At 40.2% G+C, this 15,582-nt stretch overlaps 1 protein-coding gene across 2 annotated transcripts in view; it reads left to right on the top strand.

Annotated features, from left to right (window-relative positions):
- The first annotated feature begins 14,443 nt into the window (after positions 1–14,443).
- The window catches only part of LOC118616141 (zinc finger protein 14-like), a 38,501-nt gene continuing 37,362 nt past the window's right edge, over positions 14,444–15,582 (top strand). For both annotated transcript variants that reach the window (XM_036241550.1, XM_036241549.1), the window contains exon 1: positions 14,444–14,540. In XM_036241550.1, the coding sequence (XP_036097443.1) occupies positions 14,538–14,540 (3 nt within the window). In that variant the 5' untranslated portion in view covers positions 14,444–14,537. The remainder of the gene's footprint in view (positions 14,541–15,582) is intronic.

Here is a 15,582-nt window from a genome sequence, read left to right as displayed (position 1 = left end):
GTTTCATTTCTGATTCTGTTTATTTGGGTCTTCTCTTTTTGTTTCTTGGTAAGTCTGGCTAAGGGTCCATCAATCTTGTTTATCTTTTCAAAGAACCAGCTCTTTGTTTCATTGATCTTTTGAATTATTTTTTGGTTTCTACATCGTTTATTTCTGCTCGGACCTTCACTATTTCTTACCTTTTACTTACCTTGGGTTTTTCTTTTTGTGTACTTTCTAGTTCTTTGAGTTGTAAGGTTAGAAAGTCAATTAGGATTTTTGTTTTTTGTTTCTTGAGGTAGGCCTGTAGTGCTATGAACTTCCTTCTCAGGACTGCTTTTGCTGCATCCCATAGATTTTGTGTTGTAGTGTGTTCATTTTCATTGGCTTCCAGGAATATTTTAATTTTTTTATTGATCTCCTTGGTAACCCGTCCATTGTTTAATAACATGCTATTTAGCCTCCATGTGTTTTAATGTTTTTGTTGTAATTGGTTTCTAGTTTCATGCCATTATGATCTGAGAAGATGTTTGACATGATTTCAATCTTCTTGAATTTGTGAAGATTTACTTTCTGTCCTAACATGTGGTCCGTCTTCAAGAATGTCCCACGTGCACTTGAGAAGAATGTGTATTCTTCTGCTTTGGGGGTGAAATGTTCTGTAAATATAAATGAAGTCAAACAGATCTATTTTCTCATTTGACTGTGTGTCCTTGTTAATTTTTTCCCCCTCACTTGAGGACATTTTTGCATTTATCTTTAGATAGAGCTGGAAGGAGAGAGGAAAGAAGAGAGAGAGAGAATCATTGATGTGAGAGAGACACATCGAGGGGTTGCCACCCACACAACCCCAACTGGGGCTGTGGGCAAACTGCAATCGAGGTACGTGCCCTTAGCGGCAACTGAACCCAGGACTCTCTGGTCCGCAGCCGATGCTCCTACTGCTGAGCCAAACTGGCCAGGGCTTCCCTGTTAATTTTTTCTCTAGACAATCTGTGCAGTAGTGTCAGTGTGGTGTTAAAGTCACACACTATAATTGTATTTTTATTGATCTCTCCTTTGAAGTCCTCCAGAAGTTTTCAAACATATTTTAGTGCTCCTGTGTTTGGTGCATATATATTTACCAGAGTTATATTCTCCTGATGGATTGTTCCCTTTAATATTATAGCCCTGGCCAGTTTGGCTCAGTGGTTAGAGCGTTGGCCTGCGGTCCAGAGAGACCCGGGTTTGGTTCCTGCGAAGGGCATGTACCTTGGTTGCAGTTTGTCCCTGGCCCTGGTTGGGTTGTGCGGGTGGCAGCCACTCGATGTGTCCCTTTCACGTCGATGTTTCTCTCTCTTTCTCCCCCTCCCACTCTATCTGAACAAAATATGGAAAAATGTCCTCAGGTGAGGATAAAAAAAAAAAGAAAAAAAAATTATATAGTTACCTTTGTCTCTTATTATGACCCCCATTTTGAAGTCTATCTTATCTTATTTCTATTTGCCTGGAAAAAATTTTTTTCATCCCTTCACTTTCATCCTGTGTGAATCTTTTGTTGTGAGGTGGGTTTCTTGTGGACAGCATATATATGAGTTATGTTTTCTTATCCAATCAGCTACCCTATGTCTTTTGATTGGGGCATTTAAGTAATTTACATTTAAGGTTATTATTGATAGATACTTATTCGTTGCCATTTCTATTTTATGCCTGTATTTCTCTCTGTCTCTCTGTCTCTCTGTCTCTCTGTCTCTCTCTCTCTCTCTCTCTCTCTCTCTCTCTCTCTTCTTCTTACAGCATTTCTTGCAGGGCTGATTTGGTGGTGGTAAATTCCTTTAGCTTTTCTTTTGTCTGTGAAGCTCTTTATTTCACCTTCAATTTTGAATGATAGCCTTGCTGGATAGAGTAGTCTTGGATCCAGACCCTTGCCTTTTATTACTTTGTATGCTTTATGCCACTCCTTTATGGTCTGCAGTGTTACTATTGAGAAATTAGCTGACAGTCTAATGGGAGTTCCCTTGTAGGTAACTTTCTGTCTCTCTCTTGCTTCCTTTAAGATTCTTTGTCTTTAATGTTAGCCATTTTAATTATGATGTCTAGCTGTGGGTCTTTTTGGATTCATCTTGCTTGGGACTGCCTGTGTTTCCTGGACTTGTGTGACTTTTTACTTCACCAAATTAAGGAAGTTTTCTGTCATTATTTCTTCAAACAGGTTCTCTATTCCTTTCTCCAAGTCTTCTCCTTCTGGTACCTCTGTGATGTGGATGTTGTTATGCTTTGTATTGTCTCACAGCTCCCTTAAACTCTCCTCCTGTTTTTTAATTTTTTCCCCCATTTGCTGCTCTATTTGGGCATTTTTCTTTCTACCATGTCTTCTAACTCACTGATTTGGTCTTTGGCTTCTTTTAATCTTCTATTTAATCTTCTAAGGTCATAGCATCCATTGTCTTAAAATATCCTGCATCGAGCAGCAATGGTCTGAACTACTGAGTTATAAAAATAAATTTTAATTTAGACTTTGGCACATACAAATTATATTGACAACATGGAGCCCCACAGTCTTTATCCCCCAGTTAAATTACTTCATATGACCCAATGTAAATTGAACAGGGACTTGAAGGATTGAAAACCATTAAATAATACCTATTTAATAAAGAAGCATTTATCTCTAGTGCTGAATTTGGCCTGATCTTAAACCTGGAAAGAATGAATGACACTTCACACTGGATTAAGACTGCATTTGCACCAAATAAGCCCTTATCCTCAGGCCCCAACATTATGGAAATTACTGCCTCCATCTACTCGGCAACTGATAAATGTCCTGTCATCATAGATTTGACGGTTTATTCTGCTCAGTACCTATGTCAACAGCCTCTCAGCTGCAGTTGGCCTTCACCTCTGAAGGGATATGATACACCTTTACCTGGTTATCCTCTGGGAACCTCAGCACCATTGTCAGCACCCATGGTCTCTGCAGGCAGGATTTGAACTGTTTTCTTCTTGCTCCAGGAACATAGGTATGACACTACACTGATGACATCCTCCTCTGAGGGTGTTCAGGACATAAAAATGTTGACAAAAAGAGCTCATAAAAGGGCGAGAGGCCATTGCTTCATAAATGCAGCGAGGCCTTAGTGCCTTGTTTAAATTCCTAAAAAGTATTTGGTAATCTGGGTCCTTCTCCATCCTTGACACACAGTAAAGAAATAGCTTTTGTCCCTCTTAGCACCCACAATATTGTCTAGATTCTTTTGGTGCTCTAGAGTCCTAGTCTTTGTTTTCACAGTTTACTTGAGTCTGTTTATGTTGTTACTTGCAAGCTGGCCCACCTTGAACAGGTACGCCAAAAGGCTCTGGATTCGGTAAGATTGTCATACAACAGGCACTCCCATAGTGCTGTCAGACACTGTTTCACAATACAGGCATCAGTGACCCCCTGTCATGCCCCCTGGAGTTACCCATGATGGCTTTTAAGGTGTCCATGGGCTTCTGATGTAAAAAACTGCCCTAGGCTCCAAACTGCATGGCATTAGAACTGCAGTTGTCACTGCTTATAGAGCTATCTTAAAAATAGCCTGCAGCAGGTCACCCCTTAGAAAGCTACCCATTATGCCCTGGGACCTGTAAACATCACCTCAAGAACTCAGTTCTGCTATCAAGACCCCTTCAGACAAGATATGGCTAAACCTGTGCCCTCTGGCATATCCAACCAGCAGGAGGGATGGCCTCTCCTCTCCCCATTCCCTTGCCTGGTGCCATGGAACTGAAGGAGGTCACCCCTTTCCCAGACCTCTAGGCTTCCTGGGGAGCTCCTTAGGATCCCTGAGTGAAAAGGAATGCTAGTTCATAGACTTCAGGGATGACATCACCTCATTCATAAATAATGGAGCGCAAGCAGAGTTACTACTTTTATCCCTTAATTGGAACATCCTTTTAAAGGATGGTGCTCAAGGGTCCACACGACTGACCAAACATCAGGCAGTCATCTTAGCACTGACCAGCAGTTGGCTTTGATGGCCATGTTTACAGACTCTTGGATGATTGTCTACAAGTCACCCTTTTGTGGTAAAAGTATTCTTTTTTTTTTTTTTTTCAGGCTTCAAATAATTTATATTCTTTCTCAATGCAAAATACATATGCCTCTACTCTGACCCGCTAAATATGGCATTCTGTTCTGAATCAAGGTCCAGAGTTTTGTAAACTATTTTGTTTGTTTGTTTTATTTTATTCTTTTAATTTTATTTTAGTTACACATGTTTCTCCTTTTTTTCCCATTGACACCCTCCTCCACATCCCCCCTACCCCGTCCCCAGCTTTGTTGTCCATGTCCATTGGTTATGTATACATGCATATAAGTTCTGTGGTTTATCTTCCCTCCCCCCACCACCCCTCTTCTGAGGGTTGTCAGTCTGTACCCTACTTCCAGGTCTCTGGATCTACCCTATTCCTCAGACTGTTATGTTCATTATATTCCACAAATAAGTGAGATCATGTGGTATTTGTCTTTTTCTGATTGGCTTGTTTCACTTAGGATAATACTTTCCAGGTCCCTCCATGTTGTCTCAAAGGATAAGAGCTCTTTCTTTCTTACAGCAGCATAGTACTCCATTGTGTATATGTACCAAACTTTTTTTTCTTAATTAATTAATTTAGTTTTGTTACAGATGTTTCTTCTTTTTCCCCACTGATTCCCCCTCCCCCCTACCTTTCCACCCTCTCCCCAGCTTTGTTGTCCCTGTCCATTGTTCATGCATACATGCATATAAGTTCTGTGGTTTATCTCTCCCTCCTGACCCCCTCTTCTAGGGCTAGTCAGTCCGTACCTCACTTCCACGTCTCTGGGACTACCCCATTCCTCAGACTGCTATGTTCATTATATTCCACAAATAAGTGAAATCATGATACTTGCCTTTCTCTGTTTGGCTTGTTTCACTTAGGATGACACTTTCCAGGTCCCACCAAGTCTTCTCAAAGGATAAGAGATCTTTCTTTCTTACAACTGCTAGTACTCCATTGTGTATATGTACCACCGCTTTTTTATCCATTGGTCTACTGATGGACACTCGGGCTGTTTCCAGATCTTAGCTATTGTAAATAGTGCTGCTAAAAACGTGGCGGTACATATATTCTTTCTGATTGGTGTTTCAGGCTTCTTAGGGTATATTCCTAGAAGTGGGATCACTGGGTCAAATGGAAGTTCAATTTTTAATTTTTTGAGGTAACACCATATTGTTTTCCATAGTGGCTGCTCCAGTCTGCATTCCCACCAGCAGTGTACTAGAGTCCCCTTTTCTCCACACCCTTGCCAACACTTGTTGTTTGATGATTTGTTGATGGCGGCCATTCTGACAGGTGTGAGGTGATACCTCATTGTTGTTTAAATTTGCATCTCTCTGTTGATTAGTGATGTTGAGCATTTCTTCATATATCTCTTAGCCATTCGTATGTTCTGTTTGGAGAGGTGACTATTTAGTTCCTCTGCCCATTTTTTAATTGGTTTTTTTGTCTTTATTTTGTTGAATTGTATGAGCACTCTATATATATTGGAAATTAACCCCCTTATCTGATATATCATTGGCAATTATGTTCTCCCATACAGTGGGTAGCCTTTCCATTTTTATGATTGTATCTTTTGCTGTACAGAAGGTTTTGAGTTTGATGTAGTCCCATGTGCTCATTTTCTCCCTTGTTTCTGTTGCTTTAGGTTATGTGTCAGTGAAAATTCTGCTGCGTATGATGTCTGAAATTTTGTTGCCTACAGTTTCTTCTAGGATTTTTATGGATTCAGGAGTCACATTTAAGTATTTTATCCATTTTGAGTTTATTCTTGTGTAGGGTGTAAGTTGATGGTCTAGTTTCATTTCATTGCATGTAGCTGTCCAATTTTCCCAACACCATTTATTAAAGAGGCTGTCTTTACTCCACTGTATGCTCTTGCCACCTTCGTCAAATATTAACTGAGCATATTGCCTTGGGTCTATTTCTGGGTTCTCTGTTCTGTTCCACTGGTCTATATGCCTGTTCTTGTGCCAGGACCAGGCTGTTTTGATTACAGTGGCTTTGTAGTATAACCTGAAATCTGATAAAGTGATCCCTCCTTCTTTGTTCTTGTTTTTCAAGATTGCTGTGACTATTCGGGGTCTTTTTTGGTTCCATATGAACTTTTGTAGTATTTGTTCTAGTTCTGTGAAGTATGTCGTTGGTATTTTGATGGGGATTGCATTGAATCTATAGATTGCTTTGGGTAGTATGGACATTTTAATGATGTTAATTCTTCCAATCCATGAACAAGTTATGTGCTTCCACTTTTTTATATCTTCCTCTATTTTTAAATTAATTAATTTATTTTTATCTTCACCCAAGGACATTTTTTTAAATTTTTTGTTCAGATAGAATGAAAGGGAGAGGGAGGGAGGGAGGGAGGGAGGGAGGGAGAGAGAGAGAGAGAGAGAGAGAGAAACATCAATGTGAAAGGGACACATCGCATGACCCAACCAGGGCCAGGGACAAACTGCAACTGAGGTAGGTGCCCTTACCAGGAACTGAACCTGGGTCTCTCTGGACCACAGGCTGATGCTCTAACTGCTAAGCCAAACCAGCCAGGGCTTCCTCTATTTCTTTTTTTCAATGCCCTGTAGTTTCCTGCAAATAGATCCTTTACTTCTTTGCTTAACTTTATTCCTAGGTATCTTATTTGCCACAATGGTAAATAGACTGTTTTTCAATTTCTTTTTCTGTGAGTTCATCATTGGTGTATAAGAATTTTGTTGATTTCTTGACATTAATTTTGTATCCTGCTACTTTGCCAAATTTGTTTAAGTCTAGTAGATTTTTGATGTGGTCTTTAGGGTTTTCTATATATAATATCATGTCATCTGCAAATAATTACAGTTTCACTCCCTCCTTTCCAATTTAATTCCTGTTTTTTCTTCCTGTCTGATTTCTGTGGCTAAGACTTCCAGTACTATGGTAAATAAGAGTGGCAATAGTGGACATCCCTGTCTTGTTCCTGTTCTTAAGGGAAATGCTTTTAGTTTCTGCCCAATGAGTATAATGTTGGCTGTAGGTCTTTCATATATGGCCATTATTATGTCGAGATATGTCCCACATTGCTGAGCATTTTTTATCAGAAATGGATGCTGGATTTTGTCAAATGCTTTTTCAGCATCTATTGCTATGATCATGTGGTTTTTATTCTTCATTTTGTTTATGTAGTGTATCACATTTATTGATTTGCGAATATTGTACCAGCCTTGCATCCCTGGAATGAATCCCATGGTCATGGTGAATAATTTTTTTGATGTATTTCTGGATCTGATTTGCTAATATTTTGTTCTGGATTTTGGTGTCTATGTTCATCAGGGATATTGGCCTGTAGTTTTCTTTCTTCATAGTGTCTTTTTCTGGTTTTGAAATTAGAATTATGCTGGCCTCATAGAACGTGTTTGGAAGTCTTCCTTCTTCTTGAATTTTTTGAAATAGTTTGAGGAGAATGGGTGTTAGTTCTTTTTTGAATGTTCGGTAAAACTCCCCCGTGAATCAATCTGGGCTTGGGCTTTTGTTTGCTGGGAGAGTCTTGATTACCTCTTCAATTTCCTTAGTTGTTATTGGTCTGTACAAATTTCCCATCTCTTCCTGGTTCACATTTGGGAAGCTGTGTGTTTCTAGAAATTTGTCCATTTCACATAGATTGTCGAATTTGTTGCCATATAATTGTTCATAGTAGTTGTTAATGATCTTTTGTATTTCTGTGGTGTCAGTTGTTACTTCTCCTCTTTCATTTCTGATTTTGTGCATTTGGTTTTTTTCTCTTTGTTTCTTGGTGAGTCTAGCAAAGGGTCCATCAATGTTGTTTATCTTTATGAAAAACCAGCTCTTAGTTTCACTGATCCTTTAAATTGAATATTTGTTCTCTATGTCATTTATTTCTACTCTGATCTTTACTATTTCCTTCCTTCTACTTGCTCTGGGGTGTTCTTTTTGTTTGCTTTCTAATTCTTTATATTGTGAGGTTAGATAGTCTATTAGAAATTTTTCTTATTTCTTGAGGTAGGCCTGTAGTGCTATGAACTTCCCTCTGAAAACTGCTTTTGCTGCATCCCATAGATTTTGTGTTGCTGTGTATTCATTTTTATGGGTTTCCAGGAAGTTTTTAATTTCTTCCTTGATCTCCTCAGTAACCTATTCATTGTTTAATAACATGCTATTTAGCCTCCATGTGTTCAAATGCCTTTGCATGTTTTTGTTGTAATTGATTTCTAGTTTCATGCCATTGTGATCTGAGAAGATGCTTGATATGATTTCAATCTTCTTGAACTTGTAGAGATTTAGTTTGTGTCCTATCATGTGGTCTATCTTTGAGAATGTCCCATGTGCACTTGAGAAGAATGTGAATTCTGTAGTTTTGAGGTGTAATTCTCTGTAGATATTTATGAAATCCATTTGGTCTAGTGCTTCATTTAGAGTCTCTGTTTCCTTGCTAATCTTTTGTCTAGAAGGTATATCCAGTGATGTCAGTGAGGTGTTGTTATCCCGTGCTATGAATGTATTGCAGTCGATTTCTCCTTTGAAGTCCTCCAGAAGATTTTTAATATATTTTGGTGTTCCTATAGTTGGTGCATATATGTTTATCAAGGTTATATCTTCCTGTTGGATAGATCCTTTCAATATTATGTAGTGGCCTTCTTTGTCTCTAGTTATGGCCTTCATTTTGAAATCTAATTTATCAGATATGAGTATTGCTACCCCAGCTTTTTATTTCTTTCCGTTCACTTGAAAGATTTTTTTCCATCACTTTCACTTTCAACCTATGTGAGTCTTTTGTTGTGAGGTGGGTCTCTTGTAAACAACATATATGTGAGTCATGCTTTCATATCCAATCAGCTACTCTGTGTCTTTTTATCAGAGCATTTAGTCCATTTCCATTTAAGGTGATATGTACTTATTTATTGCTATGTACTTATTTATTGCCATTTTTATTTAGTGTGGTTATATTTTTCTTCCTATTTCTTCTACTAATTAAAGCAGTCCTTTTAACATTTCTTCCAGTGCTGTTGTGATACTAATGTATTTCCTTAGCCTTATTTTGTCTGGAAAGCTCTTTATTTGACCTTCTATTGTGAATTATAGCCTTAATGCATAGAGTAGTCTTGGATTCAGATTCTTGTTTTTTATGACCTTGATTACTTCATTGCTATTCCCTTATGACCTGTAGTGTGTCTGTTGAGAAGTCAGCCGAGAGCCATATGGAGGTTCCTTTGTAGGTAACCTGTTGCTTATTTCTTGCTGCTTCTAGGATTCTCTCTTTGTCTTGAATTTTTGGCATTTTGATTACTATATGTCTTGGTGTGAGCCTGTTTGGGTTCTTCTTACTTGGGGTTCTCTGTTCTTCTTGAACTTGAATGCCTTCTTCCTTCACCAAATTAGGGAAGTTTTCTGTCACTATTTCTTTGAATATATTCTCTAACCGTTGCTCATTTTTTTCTTCTTCAGGGACTCCTATGATGCGAATATTATTATGTTTCCAGTTGTCCTACAGTTCTCTTAAGCTGTCTTCCTGTTTTTTAATTGTTTTTTCCTCTTGGTTTTCTGATTGGTTCATTTTTTCTACCCTGTCTTCTAATTCACTGATCTGGTCCTCAGCTTCCTCTACCCTGCTGTTAAGCTTCCTCTACTCTGCTGTTAGACCTTCCAGTGTGTTTTTTTTTCTGTGATGTGTCATTCTTGATTTCTTCTTGGAGGTCTTTAATTTCTAATTGGTTGATTTTCAACATTTCTATGTCTTTACTCCTGGTGTTGATATCCTTACTCATGCTGTAGAGCTTCCTCAAGATCGTGGCTCTGAATTCTAGCTCTGTTAACTTGCTTAACTGCTCCACATTTATCTCATCTTCAGTAGAGGTCTCTTGTTCTTTCACTTGGCTTTTGTTTCTTTGTTTCACCATTTTGGCTATCACAGTGGGCTTTGGAGCTTGCCAAATTTTCCCTGTGGATGTTGGTGTTCTGTTGTTGTGGCTCCCTCTCCTGGGTTTGGATGAGTGAGGGAGGACCCATGTTAAATACCACTGTCAAGTCTTACTTTCCTGGTTAGAGTTGCTAGCCCAGGAATTGTTCAGTTATCCTCTAGCTTTTAGCCTGGAGGCTATTAGTCGCAGTTACTTGAAGAGCCTTGGCTTCTCAGTTGAATGAAAAACTCCCTCAGTTGCTCAGCATAAGGGGATTTCCCTAGGGTGGGGCAGATGCTGGTTGTTAATGAGCCTCAATTTGCATTTCAATGGCCCACCTGGGTGGGGTTGAACCTCCGAGGGAGAGGCCACTGCCTCTCCTCTGAGCCCAGGGAAGGAGTAAGTTGGCCACCATCCTGCGTGGCTGCAACTCAGCGAAAGCTCTGAGTGCCCTCCAAATCCTGAGTGTCCCCACACAGTTCCAGTCCAGTCTGCTCGCCTTCTGCTGGATCCCAACCTGAGTGGCTGTGGCTATTTCAACATCTGTCTGGGTTCTGGACTGTGGAGCTATTGGAAGTTTAATTTGAGGGCACTGCTTACAGCCAAGGTGCTGCTATCTGTGGGTTCCCAGCCCCCTTCTTGCGCCTGTGCTATCCTACCAGGATTGAGTCAGTGTCCCTGGTTATACGATCCTCGCAAGCTGCTTTTCTGTTGCTTTTTTCCAATGATTTGTCTTTATTTTAGTTGTAATTCCAGTTTGGTCCTGATAGATGGTCTGTGTAGCTTCCATTCACTCCACAGCCATTTTGGAATCTTCCGAGGTAAAAAAATTCTGGAACTGTCTTGCCTCAGAGTTAACCACAGTATAAATCAAGGTAACACCTGTCCCTACATATACTAAAAGGTAGCCCCAGTCTCTACATATACTAAAAGGTTACACCTGTCTCTACGTATACTAAGGCCACAATGTGAGGCCTTGCCAGGACACTTATATTAGTTTTCATTCTTTGTGTTGTGCAGTCTCTGGTGTTTGGCAATGTAAAATGAGGTGCGTCAATCTTTTCCATATCATATGAAATACTTTTACTGCCCTATAAACCCTCTGTAGTCCTGGGCAGGTGGCTCAGTTGGTTGGATCGTCGTTCCATACACCAAAAGTTTGTGGGTTCGATTCCTGGTCAGGGCACATGCCTAGGTTTAGGGTTCGATCCTGGGGAATATATGGGAGGCAATCAATTGATCTCCCTCTCTCAGAATATAGATGTAGTATAGGGGATTTAGAGTATAAGTACTCATGGATGGTACATTCACTCCTAAATGATTTTATACCTTCATGACAGGTTAACATTCTTTCTGACTTAAAATAACAGCTTCAGCTATGTTCTGTAGCATAGTTGAAGAATTCTCAATGCAGGAATTTGTGTGCATATGTGTCTATGTGTACGACCCATGGGACAAATATACATTCAGTAAACAAGTACAACATTACTGTTGATTATTTTGCATATTTAAACATTATAGTCTGATTATTGTAAACTATGCCATAATCTTTGTGTTGTTTATTTCTTTTTGTTTTTTTAAAGATATCCTTTTTATTTATTATTTTTTTAATCCTCACCTGAGGATATTTTTCCATTTTATCTTCAGATAGAGTGGGAAGGAGAGAGAAACATCATCAGTGAGAGAGAAACATCAATGTGAGAGAGACACACTGACTAGTTGCCTCCAGCATGATCCTGACCAGGGCTGGGGAAGAACCGAAACCAAGTATGTGCCCTTGGCTGGAATCGAATTCGTGACTCTTTGGTTCAAGGGCTGATGCTCTAACTGCTGAGCCAAACCTTCCAGGGCTATGTTGTTTATTTCTTGCCCTTGTCATTTCCCAATTGTCTTCCATCTTTTTTCTTTTTAAATTGTACTTCTATAGTTTTAATTGCTTGCTATTGAATTTGCAGTATATAGTCAACAGTTAACCCACGTTCTCTTTCAAATAACACGAACCACTTCACTGGTTGAGTAAATTTCTCTTAATAGAGTATTCCCATTTCCTTTCTCCTTGTGCCTTGTAATATTCTGTTATTTATTTTACTTATCCGTAAGCTAGAATTACTCAATACATTCTTGTCAGTATTGTTTTGAATAAAGTGTTGTCAGATTAATAAAAAAAATGTTAAGTGATATTATTTTCCTCTCATTGATTTCTTCTCAAACACCCTACCTTCATCATTTTCCTTCCTTTTGAAGAATTTACTTTAACATTTCTTGCAAAAATGGTATACTGGTGACCAATTCCCTCAATATATGCTCATCCCTCAATATATGCTCATCTCACAAAGTCTTTTTATCCCTCACTTTTGAAGGATAATTTTAAAAATATTTTTTCTTTATTGATTTTAGAGAGAGAGGAAGGGAGAGGGAGAGAGAAATAGAAACATTTATTGGCCACCTTCTTCATACCCCCACTTGGGATTGGGCTCACAACCTGGGCATGTGTCCTGAGTGGAAATTGAACCAGCCACCTCTTGGTTCATGGGTTGACGCTCAACCACTGAGCCACACTGGCTGGGCTGAAGGACAATAAATTTTTTTTTTTTAGAGAGAGGGAGAGCGAGAGAGAGATAGAAACATCAATGAGAGAGAAATATCAACATTGATCTGCTGCCTCCTGCACGCCCCCTACTGGGGACTGAGCATGAAACCCTGCTGTGCCCTGACCAGAAATTGAACCAGCTACCTCTTGGTGCATGGGTTGATAACTCAACCACTGAGTCACACTGGCTGGGGCTTGAAGGACAATGTTGCTCAACAGACAAGTTTAGTTAGGTGTTTTGTTTTTTTCTATCAACACTTCAAATGTTTCATTCTACAGATAGTATGACCACTTGGAAAACAGTCTGGCAGTTCCTCAAAAATGAAACCTAAAATTACCATATGACCCATCAACTCTTTTCATACATATGTACTGAAAAAAAATGAAAACATGTTTGAACAAAAGTTTATACTTGAATATTATAGCAGTGTTGTTAATAGTAGCCAAAAAGTAAAGACAAACAAAATGTCTCTTAACAGATGAACAGATAGACAGTATTTATCCATATAATGGAATATTATTTGGCCATTAAAACAAATGAAGTGTTGGTACATGCTACAACATGGTTGCTCCTTGAAAAAAGTTATGCTGAGTGAATGAAGTCAATCACAAGGTCATATATAATTCTGTTTATTTGAGAGCCCAAATAAGGCAATACATAGAGACAGAAAATAGATTAGGGGTTCCTAAAGCTGGGGATTGGAGGAGGAAGATAGAAATGTTGGGAGTGTAGCAAAGTGTAGAGGAATTTGTTTTAGAGAGGTCAAATGTTTAAAAATTGACTGTGGCGATGATTGCGCACACCTGAGAATCTATTAAAAACTATTAAACTGTTGAATTGTACATTTTACTTGGGTTGCACTGTATAATATGTGCATTATATATCAATAAAGCTGTTCATATAAATAAGTTAAAAAAGTTTTGCAATCCAATCACTTAAGCATATAAGCGCTTCCAGATTAATGAAAACATCCATTGTTTTACAGTTACTTTGTGCATATGTGTATGGTGAGAAAGCTTAGTCCACGCTTAGTAAATTTTAAGTGTACAGTATAGTATATATATATCAAATCATCATATTATGATTTTTAAATATAGACAATTTTATTTGTCAATTATACCTCAATAAAGTGCGGTGGGGTGGGGAGAGAAAGTTTCCAGATGTATCCCAAGTTTACATAATGATTTATTGTTTTTCTTATATCAGTGAAAATAGAAATCAATTGCCTTAGGGATATTATAGTTATTTACATTTAATAGTTCTCTAGAGACAGGCAAAAATTAAATTAAATTTCTTTCCAGTGTAAAATGTACACCTGAGAATTTAATGAACACGTCTCACACCCTGTGTTTGGACTGAGAAGGGTCCTTGTGCCCAGGCTGGGTCTGCCAGGTTCCAACTTTCCACCGGAGCCAAGTGCTCTGAGATTTCTCCTCTTAAGGACAGAATGACTGGGGCTGAAGAAGGAATTGTTGGGAAGCATCAAAGACTGAAGTGGAGCCACTCATTATGACAGGTGGTGAGATCGCATTAAGTGTTGGTGTTTCTAAAGAGTCTGAGTACCAGGAGTGGTTTGACAGCCATGCACTAAGCCCTTGACCTGTAGAGAACTATATAAACCCTCTTGTTCCAGTGTGGCCTGGCCTGGGTCACCCTCATGTCACCATTTGAAAACTGAATCAGGAATTCCCTGTGCACACTTGTGCCCACGTGTTCACAAAGAGCTGGGCCAACACAGGACAGTCGGCCCCAGGCCAGGAAAAAGTTCTGTTTTAATTCTAAGTCTAGGGTCCTGCAGCGGGCTGCCACTCAGGCAGAGGGGGCGCGCCAACAGCAATTGTCCAATCAGGGGTGCCGCTGGGGCAGGTGGGTGGGGTGAGGCACCGCGTGGGCGTGGCCACCTAAGCACCTTCAGGCGCGGCTCGGAATGCGCGTCGTCTGTACATAACGGTCCCCGGTGGCTCTGCTGTGGGCTCGGAGGCGCAGCGATCTGCACGCGTGGTGCAAGTTTAGGCAGTTCCCGGGAAGACGTAGAAACCCAGGAATGGTAAGTGTGTGGGCCGGGTGGGGCGTCAGGGAGGAGGGTTGGTTGGAACTGGCTGGAACCGGCTGGAGCCGGCTGTGGTAGGACGGGCCTCCCCTCCGTCTAGTCTGAGTCTGCAGACTGAGTCGCTTTGGGGCTCCGCCGGCCCCTCCAGCTCACAGCAGGCCGGGCTGGGAACAGGGACCTGGGAGCGCTGTCCTGTTGGTGCCGGGGGCTTCAGCCGCAGGCTCTGTGGGCAGCTGTGCGCCCGCAGCCCCTCGCCCCTCGCCCCAGACGGCGCGGTGACCACGCGACGGTCATCAGGGACGATCGTGACTCCGTCTGCGGGTCGGTGCAGGGGAGGAGCTGTGGTCTGAGGGGTCCCCAGGCCCTCCTTTCTCCTCGGGAGGAACCGTCTTTTATGAGTTCTCTAACTGTTTGGGAAGCAGGGTCTCAAATCCAGGACCCTGTTCCCTCAGGTGGGCCCTTACTAAAACCGGCAATAGATCCCTGAATTTCCAGGTCAGTCCTCAAATACCCAAAGCAACGTTCCCTCTCTGAGTTACAGCGTCATGATCAACTATTTGTCCTCCAGGGTGCGCTTCAAACAGACTCAATATTTTCATTGTTTATTTACTTTTTTTTTGTTTTACGGAATAATGGAATGCTCTTTTTTAGAGAATTTTATTTGTCTGGATATTTTCCTTGAGAAGAAAGCCTAGAGAAAGTACCTGGAAGACGTTGTATGACTTCTCTGTTCCTCTCCCCCAGGGTCTTTCCAGGGCACAGACTCTCCCAGGTGATCTGTCCTGTCAACACTGCCTCTTCCCCGCGTTTGCTACCTTGACAACATTTATTGACTTAAGTCTCAGTTTTTAATAGGGGTAAAATGTATTTAATAAATAGAACTGGAAAGACAATATAAAAGAGTTCCAAACAGGCAAAAAGAGGAGAATGCAGAAAAAAATAAAATATTCCACTATTACATTTCACTTCTAGACGTTTTCTTTCATCCTTCCTGAGCATGTGTAGTAAGTTTCTGAGGTTTGTTTTTGGAGTGTTTTAA

Source organism: Molossus molossus, unplaced genomic scaffold (assembly GCF_014108415.1).
Source record: "Molossus molossus isolate mMolMol1 unplaced genomic scaffold, mMolMol1.p scaffold_m16_p_4, whole genome shotgun sequence".
Taxonomy (NCBI): Eukaryota; Metazoa; Chordata; class Mammalia; order Chiroptera; family Molossidae; genus Molossus; species Molossus molossus.
This window is presented reverse-complemented; position numbering and strand designations above follow the sequence as displayed.